Raw genomic sequence first — 23,552 nt, forward strand, 5'->3', positions numbered from 1 at the left:
ACTGCTGTTTTTCATTTGACAAACTGAAGCTGCAGAGATCATTTCATCCTGAGATAAAAGGATAAAATTTCAGATAAGAAAAGCTCAAAAGAGCTGTGCATATTACTCATATCAAACAAATTTGAATTCTCTGGGTCTAAATCCATTTATAAAAGCAGGATGCTGCATATATTTGTGGCCTAAGAGGAGGGAAGAAATAATGAGCAAAACAGTTTTTTGTTGTTGTTGTTTTTTCTTGTGCTACTTAGGTAGTTTCTTTTGGTGAAGATCTCTTTGAAATACATGGTGTTTCTAGAGGACAGGAAAGGGCTGCTTACTGTCTCATCTAAACACCAATTATCGTTATGGTGCACTATTGCAGAAATACCAGTAAGGAGCATGGGATGACACTTTAAGTAGCACTGTGCTTTTCCATAAGGCTCATCTTGAAGTTGAGCATATCTGAAAAATCCCTTCACTGGTGCAAAGCCTGCAAGATGCCAGCATCTATTCATTTAAGAGGTGCACATTTATCAGAACATTTGCATCTCTGGTTTAGATTATTTATTTGTGAGGCCATCGTGTTGGATATCTCAAAATACTGTAGTGTGACTGCCTAGGGCAAATTAAACAAACCATGAAGTAAAACAAATAGGAAAAAAATAATGCTGGGGAAATCAGAGTCCTTGATATTGAGATAGTTTCTCTTAGGGAGAGAAGGCATCGCAATGTGTTTAAATAAATAAAAGCCTTCAGTTTGTTTTTACTTAGGTGACAGAATAATAATGTGTAAAAGCATCTGCCTGGAAACATTTGCCTAGGTTCATATTTAACTTTCAATTTCATTTCTTTTACATGATGACTAAAGCTCCTCGGGGTTTTTGAGAAGTCTCAATGTCAGGAGATGAATTGGAGGAGGAAAACTGTAATTGAGGTAACTGAATTGAAGAAAGCAAATGAGGAGGAGCATTCTCCAGAATACTTGTGTGTGAGAATTATATCCATAAAACACAGCTTATACGTATTTTGTTTCTCACACGTCACATGTGAATGTTGCAGGATGCATTTGCTCTGCAGCACAAGCCTGAAGTGCAGAAGCTCTGCAAATGGTTCAGTAAGTAGGTAGCAATTTGTATGGGAACTCTTACGTACTGCTGGGGAATGCAGACGAGGTGGAGTGCCACTGTGCTGTGATGTGATATATGGAGAAGTGCTGAGGTAGGTGTGTTGCACTGGAGACTTTCCAGTAGGTACTCTTAGCAGAGGGTAAGTGCCTTTCTGATGCACTGGAGCAGAGGCTGCGAGGCACAGCGCTGTCAGAGTGTGTGTGTTTCTATCTGTGTAAAATAAAGATTGCATTTTCTTACATGTTGAGGTCTAAGCTTTGAAATGCCCAGGACTCTATAGATCTAAAGTGTTGTTGCAAAATTTCACGTTGAAGATTTTTTTATTTTTTTTTTAGGTTTATAAAATTTCCCCGAAATATGCTTTCTTGGTGACATCAGGTCCTTTTGTTTACACGGCGATAGCTGTCATAAATGTGCTTGTGAACAGCAGTCTTCTTCGTGGTGAGAGCCCCCTGATCCTCTCGCTGCATCCTTCTTTCACCATGCCTGATAACAGATTCCAGGTTCAGACAGGTGAGTTCTTCCTGACGCAAAGAAGAGGAGGTGTAGCTTCATACTGATTCACACTTCTTCACTTGCGGAGAGTTGTGATAAGTACGTGAGATCAAATAAAAACCCTGTGTTCCACTGCTGTGAGCATTCACTCTTGGCTGTTAAAGAAGTACTTGCTGTAAATAATTTGTAGACAATTAATCCTGTAATTTCATGATTTTTTTCAGGAAAGTTTTCTTAGCGAATTGCAAAATACGTATGCTCTTTTCCTTGCTTCATATTTCAGTTGATGGTTCACTACTGAAACAAGTGAAAGGAGTTAGCATTCTTTGTATTGCTTTAAGTGTTAAGAGTATTCTCATGTTGCAAAGCGGGTCTATTTTCAGTGGCCCCTTGCCTGTCAATAGCCTGATGTCCACTTCTCTTGTAGCATTTTACAAAGATGAGAAGGCCAAAGCTTGTGGGAAACACTTGTAAAATCACAGTGCAGCTACTTTGTAATGCTTGACTCACGTTTTGGATTATGTTTACCTTAAATTACGCTTTTTAGAATTTTCAGTGTAGGAGAATCAGTGAGCAAAAGGATTGCTCATATAGCATTCAGCTTTCCATGGCTGCTGTATGGCAGCAGTCCATGAATGCTAATATTCTAAAGTAACATATTAACCATGTAATGGTGTTTGACTGGGTAATGAGACAGTAACAGGAATTGAGTATATGGGCAGTAGAGTACGTGGATGTCAAACATAGCTGCTTTTATTCAGGTGTGTTTCATGTGCCGTTTCTTCTGTGTTAATATCTGAATTGTGAAGCATCAGTTCTCTTGTGTGCGTGACATCTTTTTCCACTGCTTAGCATGGTTAAACAGACGATAACTGCATTTTCTTGTCTTGATCTTTGTATAATATTACTATTGGGATCTGTGACCTAATGATAGCATTTCTTTGGGTAAGAATATATCAGGAAATGTGCAGATAGCTGTGTGCATAGCTAGGGGTCTGTATGCCTGCACACTCTTTCTTTCCTGTGCTCATTCTTTCTTTCCTGTGAAAGATTTTAAGCTGTATCTATATAGATTTAAAAGATTGGCTGCTAATTGGTTATTTTGAAAGTGTTAGACTGATACTGATGTGTACGAGTGGATCCAGTGTGTGGTCTTTTAGATAAGTTAAATATTAAATTTCAGTCTACAAAGAAATTTGTTACTATTTTCCTTGAGATTTTCATTGAACTGGTGGGGTAACTAAGGATTTCAGTGTGGCTGATTCAGTGCTCCAGTCCTTTAGCAAGCTTGTATGCAGCAAAGGTCTTTCAGTATACAGGAGGAAACAGTGAGTATTCTGTAAGTAGTATCGTTTGGTAATCTAATTACTGCTGCAACAGATACTAGTAAGTAGAGAATTTACTGCACCTGTGCAAAATGTATTTCTACTGTGTTTCTACCCAGGTTTTCATTGAATATGTCCTGAATTCCATGAAAAAGTGCTAGCCCTATGGAGTGAGGATTCTCTTGCTCATGTTGTTCTCTCTCATGGAAGTACTTGTCTGTAGGAATAATGTGTACCCTTTGCCTTCAGTGCTTCAGTTTGTGCCTCGAAATGTGGATATTGGGTTCTGCGACTTCAGCCAGCGCATTGAAAAGGGGCTGACAATGGCATTCATGGAGGTGAGCAAACAACACCAGGAGTTCTACAACTTCACTGTGCAGGTAAGAAGAAAAATGCTTTGTATCGTTGCCTTTTTCTCCTCACTTCCAGTTGTCCTGTTTAACACAGCTGGTAAAATGAGTTAGGTGTCCCCAGACTACGACTTGCTATCTAGATCATGTAGAACAGTGAGGCTTTGTCATAAAGTCATTTTTTTCCCTGCAAAATAATTTGGGTCCATATATCACTCTCTTTTCAAGGTTATTGAAAAGAAGATCCAAGAAGATCATGACGCATATCAAGAATTATTAGTGAATATAATAGGAATATAAACAGGCTTATACTTTCACATAAAGGCTGCCCCAACCCTGATCAAACTCATTCTCATTGGATTTTATTATTACAGGATAGGGTGTGGTCAGTATGTTTTTGTTGGAAGACACCTTTCAGGTCTTGTTGCCACTCAGGGGATCCTATTAGGAAATACCGAAACACACACTGACTGTCATTATATGAGCAAACATGCTAGTTGCTTCTGAGTTCTATAAATACTTATATGTACATGATGCCACTGTCTGTGGCAGCTGCTACTGGAACTTCATATGTGAAATGTATTGAGTATGTGCTGGGTACTGAATCGTGGCAGAGCTTAAAACTCCCTGGATAGTCAATAGAATCATAGAATCTTTAAGGTTGGAAAAGGCTTCCAAGATCATCTCGTCCAACCATTCCCATATGACCAATATCACCCATTAAACCATGTCCCTAAGCCCCCACTAGCCTTTCCTTAAACACACCCAGGGACAGGGACTCTACTACCTCTGTGGGCAGCCTTCAACTTATGAGACTAACTCCCTCTTCTCTCTGAATTCTTAATTTTTTCTAGCTTTGTTGTAATACTAAAATTAGTATTAAAAAAAAAAGGTGCTATTTAATGGGCACCATAAATGCCTGTCAGTGCTACCATAAAATGGTCATAGCAGTAAATATGATATAAACTTCATAGTACATGAAGTACTATGTAGTACATATAGTAAAGTGCATAGATATGTACTCAAAACTGTACAGCTGAGTGAAGCAATATAGATAGAATATGGATAGAACGAACACAGAATATGCAAAACAACTTCTTGGCCTATCAACTTAGCAAACTTTCTTTTTAAATAGTTTATTACTGCTTGGAAGAGGTTTGTCTGTATATACATAGTTGCTCTGTACATAGGTGGCAGAGTGAGACTTCTAACAGTTGTAGGATCTGGGTATGCATGATGCAGTAGGTTTTGACCAAGAGCCATTTTCATACTATGTCTTTGTCATGGTGTTTTCCTGTCTGTTCCATACAGTTTGGTATTCATCTGGCATTTTTTCCATCGTTTTCTGAATGATAGCTTTCAGATCATTGTGGATTATGAATGACCTCAAAGGATAATCCTTAAAAAGAAAATGCATGTGTAACTTTGCCTCTTCGAGACTCAGTATGCCGAAGCAATCTGGAATTGATGTTCCTCTGCTTTGATATAAAATACTTTCCCCTCACATTAGGAAAAAAAAAATCTGTCAAGGAACAAATAGATATGCCAGTGATTTGATTTTGCTGACAGTGTTCCAATCTTGTCTTTTCAGATACTGAATATAACTCTGAGTAGGCCCGGGGCTGCATTTCGTCAGGGCCCCGTGAGCATCATTTTTGCCATCCGAGATAGATATGGTTTTCTAAATGGGTCCGAAGTCAGTGAACAGTTAAGAAACTTGTCCGTGGTGGAATTCAGCTTCTATCTGGGTTTTCCTGTGCAGCAAATTGCTGAACGTGAGTACTTGTTGCCAAAACTGCAAAATACATTTTTTTTTAGTAATTTTTCCCCTACTATGTAAAATTAATTTTGTTCATAAGTGATAATGCATCTTTAAGTACCTGACTTGTATCATAAATTCTGCTGGGCAAGTCTGTACCTCTCTGCTCACGTGGCGTATGTCAGCGTTACAGCAACTTGTTGCTTTTGTCATCATTCTTTCCTTCTGCACTGGACCAGTTGTGCTGAACCTGGCATCATTTTCCCTGGTCTTAGTCTAGATACTTTAGAACAAACAAACAACAAAAAGATAGTCACTTTGATCAATACTTCTGTGCAGTATGTCTTTATTATGTCTACGATGCCTTTGCTGCCCGTCATCAGTGTTTACTACCTTGGGCTCTGTGCTGTGCTCAACTGTGACTGACTTCTAGAAGGCATGGGATAGTGTCAGGATAAGTTTATATTTGCCCATGTAGTCAGTAGCAATGCTTTTTTAAGTAGTCATGTATCTTTTAAGGTATTTTAAGTATCTTACTCACTTTCTGTGTACTACTTGCATTGCAAGTCACTTTTTCCAGTCCATGGTCATTGTAAACTTAGATTAATGGGAACTGCCTGCAAAGCAGTTTCCTTGATGTTCATTCTTGACAGCTTATGTTTGGTTAGATTTTGCAGGTGACCTCAGTCTCATAAATATGCCAAGTATCTCAGTTCAACAATAATCCTTGTACACTAGTGGATTGTTCATTACAACAATGACTCATGAATGTAAGTCAGATCATGAGAGAACAGTACTGCCTTTCCTGGTGGAACCCATTCATGTTAATCTAGTCCATTAATTCCCAGTTTCTCCTATCTCATTGTACTTTCCAATGCAGATTTTTAATCACCTGAGTTACTTTTTGTGGGCTATACAGGTGCATAGCACCTGACACAGTGATTCCGTCTATACAGTCAAATGTCTGATGGAAAATCAGGCCTAGTGGTAGGTGTTGTTCATTGTGCAGCTGTACAGTAGTATGTCAATGAAGACAGAGCAAAGAGAATGATTGTCACCGAAAGTTGTGCTGTGCAGCACGTTTAAATCTATATACAGTGACTGCACAAGATAATTTCCCAGTGACTAGAAGTAGTATTCATTTTTTTAATCTTTTGTTTTAATTTTGAGGGATTTTGATCCCTCTGTTCTCATAACCAATTAAAAATGTAGCAGGTGTTGTATTAACCTTCTCATTTCCTTTTAATAATTCTGTTCTCACTTGGTCTCACATAGACTGTACCTTTGTAGTGGTAGCGGTATTTAAATGAGCCAGGACCAAAAGCCTTGAGAATTCTTGTCCATAGCATTTCCTTGTCCCTTGTGAGGCCACAGAAGTTCTCAGATTGTGGGCTGTGATCTTTGTCTCTCACTGAATTCAAAATAAATGTTCTTCTTGCCATGATTGCTTGAAAGACGTTTCTCTTCACTATGCATGGATTTTTTTTCACCTTTGCCCTTGAGTTTATTACTTTTAGTCTCTTGGGAATTATTTTTAGCGTCTTGACATTTTTTTCCCTGTGAAGTACACACATATGATCCTACAATTTTTACTTATGTCCACATATTCTGGAGAGATATTTGTAGTGTAGTGAATTTGCAGGTTGCTCCTTGCTGAGAATCCCATCTTCCAGATTGTGTGATGGTGGTGCAGTGCAATTAGATGATAACAGAATTTCTACCAAGGTCAATATATCCTGAAAGACAAGACTGGCCATAGGGGAAAAACATTGCTATTAAACATGCATGTGTGTTGCTCTTTTCCCCCCTCCACCCCTAATGGTATTTAAGAAATGTAAAGCTAATTCATGTAGTGCTCAGACCAGGAACTCCTCCCATGTTATTTGCATGCTTGTAGTGCCTAGCCATTGGGACTGATTCCTGGCCGATGCCAGTGGAGCTCTGTGACAGCATGTCACTAGAGCAACTCTTATTTAATTATAGATTTAGCCCACTGCAGGACAGCTCATTAAGATTTGCACTTCTCTGGTTTGGTCTCAGTAGTGCCTCAGTGTGTTTGGTTTCAGTGTTGTGGAACACCAGACGTGGTGCCATTTGGTAAGTCAGCAAAGTGAGAATGCAGCTTCTCAGCTTGTTCAGAGCTATGGGTCTGTCTGTCAGCAAGCAATAATGGACGTAGTTCATACACTTCTGTAAGCGAGGCATCCTCACTCAGTTACTTTTAGCTGTTTCCACATATTTTTTTTCACTGTTACTGTGGCTGTGTTTTGAGCCAAATCATTTTAGATCTTCAGGGCCAGAAATCACGTCCAAAGGCTCAGCAGTGTTGGGCAGATCTGTTCTGAGACATCTTATTCAGCAGTCTGCTTGAGGATGACCAACAGCCAGATTCTCAGAGCTACTTTGGCAGTGAGGTGCCTAAATGCTTTGATTTTCTATGCTCTGTTCCCATGTTTTCCTTTAGTCTGCAGAGCAGTTGTAGCAGGCAAGGTGTTGTGAAGATTGTCCTTTGACGGATAGCTACTTTGCTCTGTGCAAATTATTTGCAACCCTCTGCTTTTCAACATGATTTGGGGGGGAGTTTTGGAAGGTATATTTATATGTAAATGTGAAATATTCCTTACCATACGGTTCTATGGTGTTTGTGCCTTGACTGCCAGGCCTGGTAGCAGTTATATGCTTGGTGGTGACCCCCCCTTAGGGCTCTGTATATCATCTGACAAGTTTCATAGCCTGCACCTGAAGAAAAAGAACTGATCTGTAGGTGAGCTGAGCTGTCAGAGGGTTCACACTGATTCATACGAAGGACAAGCTGCTTGTGTAATGTCACTGTGACTCAGCATCGTTAAGTGAAGTGAGATCTTGCTTTTGCTATCCCAAATACGAGCTTTGTTTGAAGGAATGTATTTGCTCCCTGCTTCCTGTTCACTTCATATAGCCTTTTGCACGCAGTTATTTCATTGGGTTTTTCACATAATTGATATATACTGCTTATACTTTAAAGTGTGTGGGTTGTCCCTGTGCAATACATGATTAACAGCAGGAATTCTTAGTCTTTTTTTTTCTTGTTGCACTCATCAAAGTAAGTTTCTACAGTACAAGTCGTCTGTTTGACAGAATGGACTGTTCTGTACAGGAATAGGGCTGTTGGAGTGGCCAGGCCTGGAAACTTCCAGACTTGTTTTTTTGCCCTACAGACTTCTAGGTGACTTCAGCAACATGCTATGTTCAAATGTCCAGTTTACATTGTTCTGCCTGCTAACTTTGCATTGTCCACCTTACATCTCACATTTCAGATTGCAAACTCATTTGGTTACATGGTTGTGAACTACATGTCAGCAGAAAGAAAACCATGTTTAGTCACAGTTCCTAGGTGCTAATGTTTTTTTTTAAACAACAAAACAACAACAACAAAAAAAAAAAAACACGTAGAAAGGAATATGTTTAGTATGTCTTTATGGCTGTAAGATTTCTCTGAGGACATGCAAAGGCTAACACTGGACTACATGAGGAATATTGGCCTTTGTGAGCCTACCCCAAATATATTGCTTTTTTTATTAGGGCTTTAAATAGAGAGAGTTGCCTTGGGACTGTTTTTCAGTGCCATAACTAGCACTTTGATGGGTGGCATCTATTTCAGATACCTTGGAGATGTTGCAAGGCCAATAGGATAAGATAATATGATACAGTCCAAGGACTGCAGATTTTTTGGTAGTTTTTCTCAGAGTGGATTTTGGATCAGATTTTTAACAAATAGTGTTTTAATACATACTGCACCCCAGTGTTTCCATGGAATCTTAATTTTTGGGTGATGTCTTCTCATACTAAATATAAATACTTCATTCCTTCCATGCTTTCTCTTACTGTTCCTCCATTTATCATAAATACGAACAATCAATGTGGTACCAGTTCTAGCATGCATAGTTCCATGTCTTCATGTAAGATCAGACGTATCCTTATCAGAATACCTGGCAAAGGCCATGTTAGTGGAGTCATGTACTTCAGATTGCTGTCGAGAGACTTCTAGGTGGCTAGGTGACCCTTTCCTTTTTCAGTCAGCATCAAGTCAACACTGTTACATGGTGTGGTACTTGAGGACTGTGTGACAGAATCTTCTCATGGGGATAGTGTATACTTCATTAATGCATCGATAGTCATTAGCAGACCAGCCGCAATCTAACTAGCAATTGCATTTTGTCTGTGCTGGTTTTAAACAGTAGTTCCAGGAGGATTAGGAATATTGCAACTATGATCATGCTGCATTGCTGAGACTCCAGCTGAGCTCAGGACCAGGCCACACGTCTTAGTGAGACACTGGAGTGGCCTGTGACATATAAGGGCTGGAACCTGTACTTTAGAGCTTTGGAGCATTGTCTGAGTTGCAGAAGTGTCCTTCATTTCATGCATTCTTAGTCAGGTTTTAGAACGCAGCCTTAGCTGCCAGTGATCGTGGCACATCCTCCTTTTCAATTTCAAGATTTTCTGCTCGTCAGTTTATTTTTAAATTTCATTAATTCCGTGAAAAGTTTAAGTGAATAGTCATCCAGTAATTTGCATGAATTAAATCATTTTCAAGTACTAATTAGCAAAAGCGTGAAGAGCGCATTAAGTATTGAGGCAAAGCATGATTTTGGTTTAAAAGAAGAAAAAATCTGCAACTGTTAGCAGTTCAAACTTTTGTGGCAATTGGAAGGTTTTTGATTTTCTTCTCTTTCCATGCTTTGGAAAACACAGATCCAGTTTTGTTTATGCTTTTCTGTTCAGGTTGTATTTCTAAATTGAAGTGAACAATTGCATGACCGGAGCAAATAGAACTCCAATCTATAACCTACGCTCAGAAGAATCATGTAGCAGTATACCAAAAATAAATGTGTTAAATTAAATGGACTGCAGGGTGCTATTTGCGTGTCCGAGTTTTGGAAATTTGATGCACCCTGGTCAGCGTATGGAGTACTGATGTTCATGTTCAGAATAAAGAACCATATTCTTATACCATTCTGAACAGTAAGTCACAATGTACCTCCCAGGTGGTTCTCTTGAAGCTAGTGGTATTATTATTGTTGAAATAAAGGTGCAAATAACCACATTTTCACTTTTTTTCCACAAGACTATCCATAAATCTGTGGAAATAAAAGATAGTGTAAGTAGTAATTCCTTTGCTTTTATGTTAGCAAAAAATTGGTAAGCTTTTTAAGGGGCAAAGAATTGGGTTTTAAGTATGCTGACAGAAGTCAGCTACTGTACAAATCATGTCACAATTAAATTAGAAAACATGATTTTCTACATGTCTAAAACATGCAGTAGTGGCAAACTGTCTCTGGAACTGAAGACTGGACAGCTTTGTTCTAAATTGGTTTAGCATGTACCAGTTCATTCTTTCTATCCATGAAACAGTTTAAAAATTAACCTTTGTGTATGCTTAGCAAACTGCATCTGGATTAAATATTTTGAGAAAGTTACGACCCTTCCTCTTTTGTATTGCCATAGTAAAGCTTAAGACTTCCCTTGAGGAAACTGTTGGCCCAGCCCCCATCTTCACTTGTCTCCCAACATGTCTTTACTGCTCTCCAGTGGAAACCTTGGGAAAAGTCTTATTCCTATTGAAATCGGTGGAAATTGACTTAATTCACTTCATTGGGGCAAGGATTTCACTCTGGAGCATGGCTTTATACAGGAAGCTTGGGGCCATCAGGCCAAACACATAATCCATTAGATTTGTCCACAGCAGTGCTTCTACATGTGTTTCTTTGTGATTTTTGTAAAATAATTTACCAAGGTGATATATTTTAAATATTTCCATCTGCACGAGTCTGGAACACAAATCAGATCTATTCAGTTTTATTCTTTGCATTTAATATTTCCATGTAGTTTCTGCCTCATAGGAAGTCATGTTTTCGTTCTCAGACACTCATGGATTGCTTCATTGCACTTTGAGCAGAAGTATTATCCTGCATTTAGCTCAGTAAGAAACAGAATTCACAGGGAGCTTTACTTTTAAGTTTCTAGGAGCAATGACCTCAGTACAGCAGCTTGAAATCTTTCAGGTAATAAATCTGACTGCTTCAGTTAGCTTCTTTTTGTTCAGAGACGAACCGGGGGAGTGTATGTTCACAGCACTTGCCTTACCACTGCGTCTGCACGGCCTCAGGAGTTGTAATACATCTGTGTAAATAAGATGCTTACTGACAGTATAAAGTACGAAGTGCTTTCTTTTTTTTGTGTGTGTATGTTGTTGAGAGTACTGTTCTAACGGATGTTTTTCCTCCATTCTATTTTTCCCTCAGCCTTTCATTATCCTAAGCTTAATGTGTCGCAGTTAATGAAATCTTCCTGGGTGAGAACAGGTACGTACAGTGTATGTCAGTAAGTAAGCGCGCAACTATTTTTGTTAGAAGGGTAACTAGCCTAGATAAATATCAATACCCTGGGGGTGCTGCGTGTTTGTAGGGTGGTAATGTGCCTAAGCTGAATAAATTCTAAAACCGAAGGCCTGGTGACCTGGGACATCTGGGAAATGTAATTCCTGGGTCTAGAATGAACTATTGCAATTTCTTGATAATGTACATTAAAATTTTTGTCTATAAGGCAGTTCATTCTTAGCAAGACAACTTATGCTGTCAGGCATAAAGTATCTACCCTGCATGCTTTCAATATCCTACATTGATTTTCAGATTTTTTTTTTCATTTTAGGTGAAAATAAGAACTTTCTTTCTGTGGAGCACTTTGTACCAAAACATGCCAGGAATAAAACAGAATAAAAATAGTTATGTTCTGAGTATGGGAAACGGCTTCGTCAAATTTCATTGATCTCTTCTGATTAATTCACAGTAGATCCCTCCCACCCTAGTCTGTTGGATGTTTTATTCTGCAATGAGCAGATATGGTTGAGCTGTCACTTTTAGATGCTCAAAGGCTATTGAGCTTGCTTGCAAGCACAGTAGATCCCACCTGCTTCTTCAACACAGGCTGAATGGTAACCAGGCTATGCCTAATAACCTTGCTGTTACAGTGCTGATGCCTCACTGGATACACTTCTGTCTTCCCACAGCCTTTCCGTCCATAGTTTACCAGTAGTATAGACATACTTTTTGTTTTTTTCAGGTATCCCTGTCTCCTCTCACTAGTTACCAGCGTACTTCTAAGCAGGAAGCCAAATTGCAGCTTAACCTCTGAAGCCCACATAGTTTGTTTTACTGAAGAATTTCAAATTGTGTTCAGTAACAGGAGAGAATCTACCTGTGTGTATTGCACAGCCAACGTCATCCTCTTAGGTGTTTGTTGGCTTTTTTTCAGTCAGTTTGGTCAAGATACCCTCACCCTCTCCTGCTTTATCTATTTTTATCTGTTTTTGTTGGAAGTTTCCTTAGATCCTGGAGTAAAAAAAAAAAGGTTCTTCCAGCTCCGAAATAACATATGCACATCCTCCACACGCTTTTTTTTGTCCCTAAAATTCCTGGCTATGAGGTTTTAAAGCCAGTTTCAGCACCTTTCTTTGATACAAAGGGATTTTTTTTGTAATCCCAGTTCTTGCAGGCATCCTGGGAAAAGCTAGTACACTTTGGCTGTGTCAGTCCTTTAAGTATGTATATTGTATTTTAAGGGCAAAATCATTCTATATTAATGGCTTTTTTCATTATTTGATAGCTGCTTCTAGACAGATGGTATGACTCAAGACAAAGGAAAATGATAGAATTTCTGCACGCTAAAGATGAGGGTTTTTTAATACTCAGTTACCAAGATATATGTGCATGGGTATTCTAAAGTATCCCAGTAGTCATAAAACATTGGGAAATGCAGTGTTCTCTGTAGCTGTACTCTTGGTTGTAGAATACAGTTCATGCTATTAAGAAGAACTAACTGATACTCAAATTCAATACACAGGCAAGAATGTTGTTCTTGCTGTATATAATATCCCTAAGCCACTGTCTGTTTATTTTGACTTTGATTTTGAGATGCTTCATTAGTGATTGAATTTAGCAGACATGCTGTTGATCTCTGTGAAAAATCATGAAAATATTTCCTTTTTTTCTGACATATGCAGTGAAAAATTTTAAATGGAAAATGTGGTTTTTATACTTTGTTTAATAATTTAAACAAAATTGTATTTAATTGATTTTATCTAATCAAATTGCTTTTTATTAAGCACCACACTTAAGTAAGCAAACATGAAAAGCTTTACTGAAAAAGGGACCTTTTAAAAAATAAACCATTATAATGGAGGGCCTCAGGAATGAAAACTGGATTATTTTGCTAATGTCAGTGGCGAGTCAGTGTACTATCCTTTAAGGTTTTTTAATTGGATTGTTCAGATGACTGTCACTCCATTAACTCCATTTTACTTTTTCTGGATGCCATCATGTTGGCAAAGGTCCACAGTTTTTTGGTGTTTCCTGCGTGTTGTTTCTCAGGTATTCATCTCAGCATCAGTTGCCTTAGTGACCTGGAGTACCTGGGGTTAGGGAGTGAAGTTGGTGGGGCTACTAACTATTTTTTTGTGTGTGCGCTTTAATTGGCATACTTGGTACTCTTGATTTTATCTAGGGAAGATGTGCTTGAAAAACACAGGTTCATTCACGTGCTCTTATTTTTTAACCTTGATTCTGAACCCTTGCCCTGCCCATTTCCAACTGTGTCTCACTTTCAAACACAAAATTTTGATTGAAAGTAGTTGCTGCAAGCAATTTAGCTGAATTTTCTCTTTTGGTTGTTTTTGAATAATTCATTGGATGTTCATATGTTTGTTTTTTCAAAATCTAAATTTTCTTCAACATTCTGTGTCTGCCTAGACTCTCTGAGATTCCAAAAGTGCCCTCTGTCCTTTTTTTTTTTTTAATTTATTTCTTTTAACTTTTCCTGATACAAAGCCTTCCTTTCTAATGTGTAACCACTGGCTTAACTTCCCAGTATTCCCCCAAGAATACTGCTGCTCTTGAATTGTCCATGAGATGTCACAGAGTGACTCAACGCTTGTAACTGAAGTTGCAGAAAAGACACTGAAAACTTTTACTAATTCATTTGTGTTCTTGGGTTACTTTTTCTGCAATGTAGTTCTCTTGGGTGTCGTCGACCAGCGAATTCAGGAGGAAGTATTTCAGGCTGAGATGGAGCGGAAGCTAGCTCACCTGTTAAACGAGGCTTTGGCCAGAGGGCGGATATGGAGACGAGCCAGTTTTGCAGGCAGCAACATTGTGCAGGTATTAAGAGCTCAAAGTCAGAGAAGAAATAAAGGGGAATAAATTATTCAATAAGTTCATAATACCTAGATTTTGAGTTGAGAAAAGATAACTCAAAAGCATGTATCACATTTGACTAGTTTAGCTAGTTGATGATGCTTGTGTTTTGTACTTGAAATGTGGTTCTTCTGGCTAACTGGTTGTCTTTTAAACTAAAAATAACAAATGGAAACAGCTGAGTATTTTAAGTGTCTATTAAAAAAATTAATGACTTTTTAAAAACCACATCGCAAATGATTTTATCAACATCCTATTCAAAAAAACAGCTATCTTGTCTGACTTGCATGAGATGCCTTGGAAGAATGAGATAGAATGGTCATCTGAATCAAAAAGGTACTTTGCTGGAACAGCTGCTTCACAGCTCTCTATGGTGTTTTGGTGACAGTGTAGAAATATGAAATAGAATCATATGCTGCTTGATGCAGCAGTAGAGCAGTATATTCTGACTCTTAACTCCCTAGTTATCATAGGTCACTCCTGTGATCAGGAGTGGCTTTTAAGTAAGATCGATAAATTACATCAAATTTTGTACGTGTGACAGCTTCTGAAGACCTGTGCTTCATTATAGTTTTGTCTCAGGTGGAATTATTGACATAATGTCCATGAAGGCTTGGATATTTAATTTTAATTTATAAATCCTCACATGTTCTTCTAGTCATTTCAAAAAGCTGAAAACCATTTTTTAAGAATAATGTTCTTAAAAATTCCTTTTTCTAGCTAAGTCAATAGCAGTTCGTTTATCTCACAGATGGCCCTTCTTGTAGTTCAAACCTATTATCTTTACTTAACCTTCCAGTTTTTGCTAGCACTTAAATTTTCAGATATTGGGATTTTCTTTCTTTTGTTTTTCTGTCTTGGAAACATCTGTTTCAGTAATTGATTTTACTTTTATTTTTCTTTAATGCAGCTTTGAATTGCTGTAAATAGATGTCTTTTATTCCCAACACCTCTTATTGCACTTTGTTCTTTATGCCTCAGTCCTCCCTTTGCATATAAAATAAACACATAATCCTTATGTTGCTAGCAAAGATACCATAGCCTATAAAATGTGTACATGTAGATTATGGTTTTACTATTTTAGATAATAAAGCTCAAAGTCATTTGTATTTTTTCCTGCGCGAGATTCCAAGCAGGTCCTTTCTAGCTAAAGAATAGTATTTTGGAAAATAGTGTTTTTCTAATAACTTTGTATTACTTACTGGGATATGAGAGAACTCTGCAGCTCATGTCCCAAGCAGCAATGCTGCTCATTTATGCTACTTAATTAGTGTGAAGAGTCTGCAAATTGCTGTCTTCGGCAGTGGAGGATTCTCTTAGTTATGTTCAGCGCACCCTACCATCCCACACAACACAAGGCTGTTCCAGGTGCTTACAGCCAATACTGTTCAATACGGTTAGCACCGTAATACGGGAGGTGTGGAAGAGAAGAAGGCTGAAGGAGAGTGGATGATACGCTTGCAGCGTGTGATCCTCACTGCTAGGTATCTGTGATCAGTGAGGTGCTTTCCTGCATGAATCTTGGTAGGTACTGTCAGGTATCACAGCTGCTTGTTTGCATGCATTCACAGAATATTTAGGTGTATGGTAGGTAAGAGCCTTAGAGGCTGTTGGTTTATGGTATCTCAAATAGACTTTATTAAACATAAATTGCATTAATTACCTGATGCTTAACGCTCCCTTAGAGTTGATTATTTATATTTTGTCTCTGAGGCCAACTTCCTAACTCCTAGAAAATGAACAAACCTTTTTTGTGTCATCTGGTTTTGACTTAGTCATTTGCTGGTGCCCTAAGGAGACATACAGGGAAGAATCCCATTCAGACACAACCAGCCTTAGAAATTTGTTCATAAGAGTTTGGCCATGTGCTTTTAGGTGAGTCTTTGTGCCCTGTGGCTGGATCTTCCAGAGCACCTACTTTTACCTGTGTGCAAATAAATGAAAAAAAATGTTCTTTGTATTTTTCTTCTCTGCAGTATTTCCTTGCATTAGTGAAGGTATCTGGTGACTTCCCACAGCTTCATCAGTTATGTCTGAGTATTTCAGTAATCCTACTGTTTCTTCTCTCCCCCACACCCAGCTCTCAGAGCCATGTTCTAACCTGGGTACTCTGCATAGAGAAGCTCAAATACTTCGATGATTACTGCAGCAGAGAACATGCATGCTGAAATGGCATTTCTGTAGAAAACAAAACAGGTTGGCTAAGGTTTGGCTCATATAATGCAGATAGATAATTAAGGAATAGTTCTGCCTTAATATTAAATTCTTTAGGAAGTAACGATCTTTTCACCAGGATTACTTTGTGTATTCAAAGGCCCAACCAAACAAGTTACTAGCTTTTTCTTTATGCTAGGACTGGAGCGACCGAGTTTCATGTGTGCAGCGGTGCTGTAAACTTGGCCTGTAATTGCTGCAGCTCTAGAGATAGGAACCTGGAGTCTGAGCCCGGGGAAGACTTTCATGCTTACAGCAGGTTTCATAGGCAGTGTCCTGACCACATCAATATTCCTGTGATGTGAGGATAGTTATGCAGAGCTGCTCTCATGTTGACCTTTTCTAGGACCAGTGTAATAGAAATGTCAGCATCACACCTGGTGCAAAGACACGTGCAGTTGGAGTGAGGCACCTGCTGGTGGTCTCCTGAGTGAAGGATTGCTTTCAAGAGAACTTCCCTGTCAGTTGAGGGTCTGGTCCATAGCCACTCGCAATAAACCTTTTAGTTTTACTGCTGCTCATTCTATTACTCATAGCCAAGTTTTTAAGCTGTGTATGAAGTGTGTTGTTTATATGCGTGTTTGAGTCTTCAGGGGCAGCTATTTATGGTCCTTGTGTTTTGTATTGAGATTTTCCCATCTCTGTTTCTTGCTCACCAAACAGTGACTGCTCTATTAGTAGGCCACAACGAAGAGAAAATTAGAACAGAAGCTGCCAGTAACACCAAAGCGTTGGTTACTTCTATTAGCAAGATGTGCATATATCCACAGAAGACTAGACACATGTTTCACTTGTGTTGAGCCCCTGTAGATCTGAGATTTTCCTGAGGTGAAAGATATTTATAGTGTATTGAAATGTGACATTTCTAAGCTCTATTAGAAAATCAAGATTGTGGGTCAAAAGGTGAAGCAATTATTTGCAAATGTTACTGCAGGCATGTAAGTTTCCTTTCATATACTAAGAAAATAGAATTGATACTTTGTGAGGTTTAGATTTCATTTCTAAAGGTGTTAGGATCTAAGAATGTTAAAAATTACTCTTTAAATCTAGACACTTTGAATAAGAGCTTTGGTCTACCTAGGGTGCTCAGATAGCATCTTTTCCTCTCCTCTGTGCTATTAACAGGTGGTACTCCAGGCTAAAAAATTCCTATAACCATCTCTAAGAAAAACCTTTGAAGCCTCGTGGTTGACTGTTTTACATGAGATAGTTCCCGTGACTTTTTATAACGTTCATATTATTGTTTTACAGAGCATGTCATATATATTTTTGACATGTATCTGCTGTTTCTGCACATGCTTAATGCTGTTTGTGTTGCACCCACACAGACTAAGCCACATGATACGTTTTGTGAATAGTTCATCATTTCTCATTAAATTCTTGTGGAAATAGTGGGTTTAATAGTAGTTTAAAAATATGCTAGAAGCTAATACAAAAATAATTTTCCTTCATTGCGGTGTGCTTGTTCCCTTGAACCTAAAAGAAAGCAAAAAGGTGATCCTAGTAAGTGACAAAAAGAACGATGTTCCAATTTAAAGAAAAGAGCAGGGTAGATGACACTACAGTCATAACGTGCATGAGAGAATAGTATCTGTGAGGGGAGGTAATGACTGAATTGAGTTTTTCATTAAAGCAGGGGTTCATTCCCTTGCTTTTCTGCTAACAGCATACATCTCTCCCGAGTGCATAACCTGGGTGAAGGCCAAGTCTCTGCGTGAGACTTCAGGTGCAGAGCCTGTGGGAACTGCTGCCCGACCTCGTGGTTGGAGCAGCTTCACCTCACGTTGGCCACCCGGTGCAGCAGTGGGTGGCTAGCCAGAGCCCTGCAGCAGCAGTGGGAGCCCCGGCACCTTACCACAGCATTTTGTCTCCACTGGTTTCTAGTGGAGCACCGTCAGGTTCCCTGCAGTCTGCTCGCATCTGTGTTTTGTCAAACCAATTGATGGGCCAGCAAAGCCTCCACAGAAGGCAGCAGAGGAGCGGTCCTTAGGCCTGCAGTCCGTGTCCTGGTCCCCTCAGCTCACTCACTGGTCTCCCTGGCACGGTGTGACAAGGGTCCAAGGGCCCACGTGCCAAACTGGGTGAGTGCTTGATGTGGTAGCACACAGCCCTGCCAGAGCACTTGGGGACCATGCTGGCAGCCAGTGAGCTGCATCGATGTTTCCTGCCTTTGCCGGTTTGTGCAAGGGCTTTCTCAGACGCAGAGCCACATGCACATGAGGCTTGCTTCACATGTTTTATGTAGCCTCATCTCCCGAACCCTTCAGGCCACAGTACAGCTTAAGTGCCTGTATGCTAAAATACTGGTTTTTAATAAAGTAGAAAGCAGAACAATTTTTGATTATATTTTTTTTTCCTAAGGGATGAGGGTAGTGAAAAATGGGAAATCATCCTAGTGCATATGTTTTGGAGTTTTTGAGGGTGTGTTTGCTTATTCCTCAGTAACACTTCTGCCTTCAAACCCCAGAATAAGCTCACCCAGGGACTCCTTCCCTGTGAATGGGTTTATGGCTGGGAGATCTCAGGCTGACTGATGCTCTGCACATGCCTCGTGAGTTTGTCCAACACCTGGATTTCCCCTGCTTTCATTTATGAACTAGACCTGGTTGCCAAGGCAACTCTCTTCACTGACCTATGATAGTCTCTTGAAGACATTTTTTAAATTAAATTTACTGACACCTGAACACAATTAAGTCTCTGCTCTCTGGAGGTTAAATGCACATCTAGTATCAAGAAAGATGAAATCATTTCTGTACACAGAAGTTGAACGAATTAGTCTTTTCTTTTTTTCTTTTTTAATTTTCTGCCTTCTCTGTATTGAAATTCTTGCATCTCATCTCTCCTTATGTCTTTCCTCACTGCCAAAGTATAAATGTAAAGTGCTTCCTTCCTCGCACATGGGCTGCATTTCTACATGCCTGGAAAATACCACTTCTGTCTCTGCATGCATTCTTAGCGCTCTCAAGGAGAGAGACCACTATTAAATATGAGACAAAAACAATCTGAAGCTGTACAGAGAATACAATTTGGAGGAAGATGGCACAAAACTTATTACAAAGAAGCTGTGTAAAACTTATTACACAGAAGCTGTGTAAAAAATGGGTGCAATGGCTGTGTATCTTGATTTTTAAAATAGATTTAAAAATAGTTCGGATCTAGTGTGACAGTTTGTGTTACAGCAAACTTAGAGGTCTGTTAAAAAAAAAAACACAGAGGGTTAGTGAATCAACAAGACAGATCAGAAAACTGAAGTGCTGATACTGTCGCAATTCCCAAGTTTGCATGCAAGTTGAGCTGTCTCATAGCCACCTCAACAATACCCTGTTCAGCCATCAGCTCTCTGAGAACAGAACTCTGTAGCCATCTCCACATGGATTTGAAATTCAGTCTGCACCTTTCTGTAGTATGATGTGAGCACTCATTAAGAACCGCATATTCAGAATGAATTCTTTCAGAGAAAACATATCTGAAAACAGTGAGTTTTGTTCATTTGCACCAGCCAGCACTTCCCTCTGTTGAATTTCTTGTTCATTCCCATGTTCTCTATACTGTGCCAAAATACCTCCAGATGCTTCTCCTTCCTATCCTGTTGGATTCCTCTCACCCTTCCCTACTCCTCAATATGGAGAGGAGTATTAAAATTGTTTTATTTTGGTTGTGGCAACTTGCACAACGGGATCTGTCTTCCTCCCCCTCTGTTCTTTGTAAAGGCAACTGTGGAGGAGTTCCTTTCTGGACTCATTCAGCCAGAGTTTCTGACAGTTACTCTGTGTGTACAACACACATACAGTAAGTGTTGTACTTCTTGAACACTCCACAATGCCACAAAATCTATGATAATTCAATTTAAGAATCTTCTACATTTCTGTGATTCTGTAGGTTTGCGTGTGTCACAAAGAAGCTTCCTAAAATTAAAATGAGAACCCATTGACTTTAATCACAAGCAGCCTTTCAGTTCCCTTGCTGTCTGTGTGAGGTATGTGCTAGTTAGGAAGTGCTCATCCATGCTGAAAGCAGATACTGCTTAATACTCCATACTGTTCTGTGCATTAAGGCCAGACTGTGGTGAAGGCAGCCCAGCTGAAGTAGAAATACAAAGCTGTGGGCATTTGTTAACTCATGATGTATCTGGGTTCTGTGAATCCAGATTTGACCTTAGAGCTGCTGAATATGTGTACTAACAAACCATATTTATTGATACCCTTGTGTTACCTTCAGTCAGGGATTGGTAGAAGTGTGAATAGCATTCAGGATGAGAAAACGGTATTGGTTAATGGGTTAGCAGGTCTTGCTGTATCTCATAAAATTGTTCATTTCTCTGCTCTATTTTTGGGTATTCTGTAACTTATGCCAAATGTGACTAATGCTGAACATTGTTCTTTGATTTCAGTTGATTTGGCCTAGAAAACTTATATGACAGTTACGTTTTTTTGCTTTGGGTTTTGTTTTTATTATACTTAATATTGCCGTTCCTGGGAGATGCTTTTATAGGACATGTTGAGCTGATGTCCCCCAAAGACAAGAATATCATTCCGATTGAACTAAAGCATTGCACTGCTTCCCTTCAACAAGATTTTTTTGTTAGAAGCAAGGAAAGAAAAAAAAAAAAGCTTTGCTTTTGTAAGTCTTAGACATGCAAACATTTATTAATTTGCTTTATTTTAAGCCTATAAGCAGTTGTTTGAGATTCTAATTTATTAAATATGTACTTCACAGTGAAAGGAGAGTTCTGAAGGAAACTAAATATATTGCTCCATTGTGGTATTTCCTCCCAGATCTCTTCAAACTCTGTTTTGCATGGTGGAATACCTCTTGCTGCTTGTTTGGAGTATTTCTAGGTTGAAAACACCATTAAACTTAAATGGTAAAACAGAGGAGAATTATTATATATGAGTTTAATTTTATAGGAATTTAAAATTGTTATGTGAGTCTCATCTGCAATGTAGATGTTCAACAGTTAGATAGTATCTACAGGGCTTCTTCATAGCACACATTCTTTTGATTATTAACATCTTTAGAAGACTGCTTCCCACAGCATCAAATAAATTCCTTCCTGAAGAAAGGTGGATACCAGAGGGAGCTGTTTGGAGGATGAAGGTAACTGTGCAGGTGCTTTCATTTAGGAAGAGCAAACAGTTCTTTTTGAAGCTAACAGAATATTTGCCCTTGTAAGTGCTTAACATTCAGAAAAACTGAACCAAAAAAAAAGTGTGTTATGAATAAAAAAAAATGTGAAGTCAAAGTATTCAGAGAAGGAAAAGTGCAATCAAATGAATCTTTCCAGCAGCTCCTACTACCCAACAAACTACAAAGGTAATAAGGCTTCTAGGGTGGGATGGTATTGGCGTCTTCAGAATGAAAGCAGTTCTGTTCAGTACTGGATCTCTATGTTGTCATGAAACAAATAAAAATAAAAATAAATAAATAAATAAACAACCTTCAGGTTTGCTATAAAAATGTATTATGTGAGGGATCACTTCCCTGGAAATTTCCATTTATTGAATCATAGAATATCCCAGATTGGGACATATATATCCCAGATATATCCCAGATGAGGACAGATAGAGATTCCATCTTGGCAAAGCTGTTCCAAATGTTTCTTTTTAGGGAAGTGTCCTTAAGACCCAAACCCTGTGAAGGGAAGGGGAAGATGGGGAAAGACTAAAAGGCTAAATATATGGGAACCCCGAATAAATACAACTTAAAATGTAAAAGCATTCCAATTTCTTTTCAGATTGTGAATGTGTCACGGTTAGATGGTGTTGATAACCCTGTGGAGCTGATCTACTTTGTGGAGGATCAAGATGGAGAGAGATTCAGTGCTTTGAAGTGCTCTGACCTGATGAACAGGGTTGATATCCAGCGGGCTGCAATCATCCTCGGATACCGCATTGAAGGCGCCGTTGCACAGCGTAAGCCCTGTCAAATCTGCACTGATGCCAGCAGAGAGAAAAGGGAAGGGTGATATTAGCTTTGGAGATCATGGTACTGCACAGTGCCCACAATTGTGGTGGTTTGCTCTTGGAATATGTTTCTAAATTTTGTCCCTCATTAAAACAGCACTTTAAAGATTGATCAGTAGCTCATATACTTCTTAATTTCAGTCAATGGTTTGCAATATTGGTTGGACAAAAATGCAAAAAGTTGCAATAGTAAATTCCTTTTATAGAAACGGTAAGTGTTGAACGCACTTCATGGGCTGTTTATAGCTTATTCTGCATACAGAAACTTAATATCTCTGGCACATCATTAAATGGTTGTTTCAACAGGTGCAGATTTTTTTTCTTTCTTATTGAGAAGAAACTAAACAAACAAAATTTTTTATGTAAGACAATGGTAATTTTATATAAGAAATTGTAATGACATAAATGAGCTGTTAGAAGTATAAAGTGTAAGAATTAAAATATGTTCTCTTTAAGATTCATCATCAGAATGGCTACTAATAAAAATGACACAAAAATAAATTGAATAGAAATACTGTTTTTTGACTTGAAAGCATTGTTTTAAGAAAATGTGTCAATTTGACTAGAAATACTACTGCTGTGGGTTTTAGTCCCACGTATAGCCACTATGCAAAAAATAGAGCAATTGGAAGTTTTATCAGTTTTTCCAAATCACTTTTTCTGTGCATGACTTGTTTGTTTACACTTTTCAATATGACTTCCTTTTTTTTCTCTTTGGGAGTAAAAGATCTCTCACACTGACAATGAAATAGAGAAAGGGAAAAAAAAGGTAACCAAACTGTGGGGCTATACACAACAGGTAGGGGGTTGTTACTGATTTCAAATTCACTGTGATTATTGGTGGGGAGGGTAACAATATCCATAACAAAAGAGAAGAGAGAGCTGATGATTATACCTAAAGCAGGATGCAGACAAGATGCAATAAAGTTGAAAACGTTCTCACCTTAATGGTGAGTCATTTTTCTGGACCCATTTCACTATGTTAGGTCAGGTTGGGGTTACAAAGTGATGTGGTAGAAGTGTATTATCATCAGTAATTGAAGCAGGGGTCCTCAGGAGGTAGACCAGAACAACTGATCACCTGCCCCATGCTTCCTGAGCATGACATAT

At 38.7% G+C, this 23,552-nt stretch overlaps 1 protein-coding gene across 7 annotated transcripts in view; it reads left to right on the forward strand.

Annotated features, from left to right (window-relative positions):
* Positions 1 to 23,552, forward strand: part of KIAA1549 (KIAA1549 ortholog) — a 142,079-nt gene that overhangs the window by 74,618 nt on the left and 43,909 nt on the right. For 4 of the 7 annotated variants that reach the window (XM_040544976.1, XM_040544970.1, XM_040544973.1 and 1 more), the window contains exons 4-10: positions 848 to 913; positions 1,442 to 1,619; positions 3,176 to 3,306; positions 4,868 to 5,051; positions 11,320 to 11,379; positions 14,084 to 14,229; positions 22,214 to 22,391. In XM_040544976.1, the coding sequence (XP_040400910.1) occupies positions 848 to 913; positions 1,442 to 1,619; positions 3,176 to 3,306; positions 4,868 to 5,051; positions 11,320 to 11,379; positions 14,084 to 14,229; positions 22,214 to 22,391 (943 nt within the window). The remainder of the gene's footprint in view (positions 1 to 847; positions 914 to 1,441; positions 1,620 to 3,175; positions 3,307 to 4,867; positions 5,052 to 11,319; positions 11,380 to 14,083; positions 14,230 to 22,213; positions 22,392 to 23,552) is intronic. The other 3 variants (XM_040544974.1, XM_040544972.1, XM_040544975.1) reach the window with 1 other exon arrangement.

The sequence above is a fragment of the Cygnus olor genome, chromosome 1 (assembly GCF_009769625.2).
Source record: "Cygnus olor isolate bCygOlo1 chromosome 1, bCygOlo1.pri.v2, whole genome shotgun sequence".
In the NCBI taxonomy this organism is placed as follows: Eukaryota; Metazoa; Chordata; class Aves; order Anseriformes; family Anatidae; genus Cygnus; species Cygnus olor.